Genomic DNA, 2,185 nt, shown 5'->3' with positions numbered 1-2,185 from the left:
TGAAGTAATATATTACAGTTGACTATGAGGTAAATAAAATCATAAATAATAGTCAACGTTAAACTGGTACACAATTAAAAACATTTTATTTAGGCCTATCCATGGCCTCCTGAGGCAGGCGGTGGAACGTCGAAACATGTAGAGTCGTCAGCTTTTTGAAGGCCATAGATAGGCCTAAATAAAATGTTTTTAATTGTGTACCAGTTTAACGTTGAATATTATTTATGATTTTATTTACCTCATAGTCAACTGTAATATATTACTTCATGTCTGATTTTATATTATTTAAAGCTGTCTCTTAGCCTAATGTATACGTAGATTGGTTAATTAAAACAAACTGATTAGGAAGGAACTCATTTACTTTCAAGTTTATTTTTAAATGACATATATCGTTTAAAGCAAAACGGCATGTCAGGTGGTCAGTTGTCAGACTTTAGAAGGATTTTTGTCATCCAAAGGTTAACATTACGTGTGATAACATTTATTGCAGTTTACGACAAAGAAATTTACATTCGAATCGGTACAGCAATGAAACTAGTATATCTTTCATTGTACATCAAAATACGCTGTTTCAGGTTATTCATACCTTTAGAGATCCAGCAGAAAGAGAAAACTAAGCAAGAAATCAACTGGAAACGTTGGACGATGGTCATGGTAGGTTTGGTGTGGAAGAAGTTGAGTCCAGCAAGACACTGTGTTTCGCCTGAGTTCGATGTCTACTTATACAGTCTGACTGATCGACAGCTTAGACCTTAAAAGTTCCCGAGACAATTACCGAAGATCGTTCACAGTAGCAAACAATGTAGCTCTATCTCTGAACAGTAAACCCCAGAGGCTACTTAGAAACGAAGAAATCTGAGTATTTATATGTCTTCTTGGTTTCTTTATGTGTCCAATATAAGAACAAATGAAAATTAATTTATATACTATGTTCTTCTGTTATTTGGTGTGTGTGCGTCATCTTTCCTTTTGAAACATTCTGGAAAGCTCTCCCCTCAGCGGGGTATCTCTGATGCATTGCACAGTAAATTACCCACAAAATCGGGAAAGCCAAGTCACAGGGGGAGAGGGATTTGGTCTAGATACCTTAAATAATGTTTTATTATTCCTGCCAACACCTAAGATGTTAAAGCAGTATGAACCCTTGCTGAGAAGTTTGATTAAATTGTCTGCCTGGTTGCTGTAAGTAATCACCTGCTCAACTACGTGTAGCTCTTAGTTGTGGGGAAACATCTAGTATTACACTTCGTAAGGGGATAAGACACTCTTGAACTTACACCACGTGTGTCAAATATATCTTGGTAGTTCTGAAGCTTAACATTTTTCTTTCTTCAAACTTTTTGTCTGTTTTGATATCAAATTTCAACGTAGGTAATCAATACATAGCTTAAAATAAGCCCCTCTTTTATATAAAAAAAATTAAGGATAGTTTCTGTTTTATATTTAGTTTGGCAGATGAGCTTTGAAATGTTTTGGTTTAACTAAAGCTCGTAAAACGAGATGGATTTTAGAAACAAAAAAACAATTGACACTTCATGATAAAGAGATAAAGTAATGGAAAGGAAATAAAGCATGTGTGCTTCTAACTGGTCAGAATAAATATACATGTTACCAACTAAGTTTAACATCTTTGGGTTAGATAAACAGTTTTTATGAAGAAGTGATAGAAAGACATTACATTTTACACCAGCTTGTTGTGCAAGACAAGTGTAACTCTTGCGAGTTCAAACAATGCTTAAAAATAGAAGAAGGAAGGGATCGCTAACTGAATTTCATGGCTCGAGACCTGTTATCGCAAAAACGCTTTCCACAGTTGGACTGTGGGTACTTATAAGAAGTGAAGGAAAAATCCCACTATTGAGTCGGACAAGAGTAGCCCAAGAGTTTGCAGTGGATGCTGCTGACAGCTGCTCTCCTTCTAGTCTAACAGTTCAAAATTAGGAACAAATATGCAGGGATAACTCTTGTGTAGCTTTGTGCAAAAATTCTAAAGACAAACAAAACGTAAAATGAAACGATCCTCAACCTCCAAAACTCCAAGCAGATACAATACATAAAATATTCGAAATGATTAATAATTATATCAGGTATAAACTAATAACGGTGGAATAAAAAACAACAACGCACACACACACACACACATATATACACACAAAATGTTCATTTTTATTTTATTTCCACCCTC

General features: G+C 35.0%; 1 protein-coding gene across 1 annotated transcript in view; it reads right to left on the bottom strand.

Moving 5' to 3' along the window:
* The window catches only part of LOC106460351, a 3,157-nt gene extending 2,311 nt beyond the window's left edge, over positions 1-846 (bottom strand). The window contains exon 1 of the mRNA XM_013920043.2: positions 587-846. Coding sequence (XP_013775497.1) covers positions 587-653 — 67 coding nt within the window. The 5' untranslated portion in view covers positions 654-846. The remainder of the gene's footprint in view (positions 1-586) is intronic.
* Between the last annotated feature and the right edge of the window lie 1,339 nt (positions 847-2,185).

Source organism: Limulus polyphemus, unplaced genomic scaffold (assembly GCF_000517525.1).
Source record: "Limulus polyphemus unplaced genomic scaffold, Limulus_polyphemus-2.1.2 Scaffold758, whole genome shotgun sequence".
Classification (NCBI taxonomy): Eukaryota; Metazoa; Arthropoda; class Merostomata; order Xiphosura; family Limulidae; genus Limulus; species Limulus polyphemus.
Note: the sequence above shows the minus strand (reverse complement) of the source record. Positions and strands in the feature narration are given on the sequence as shown.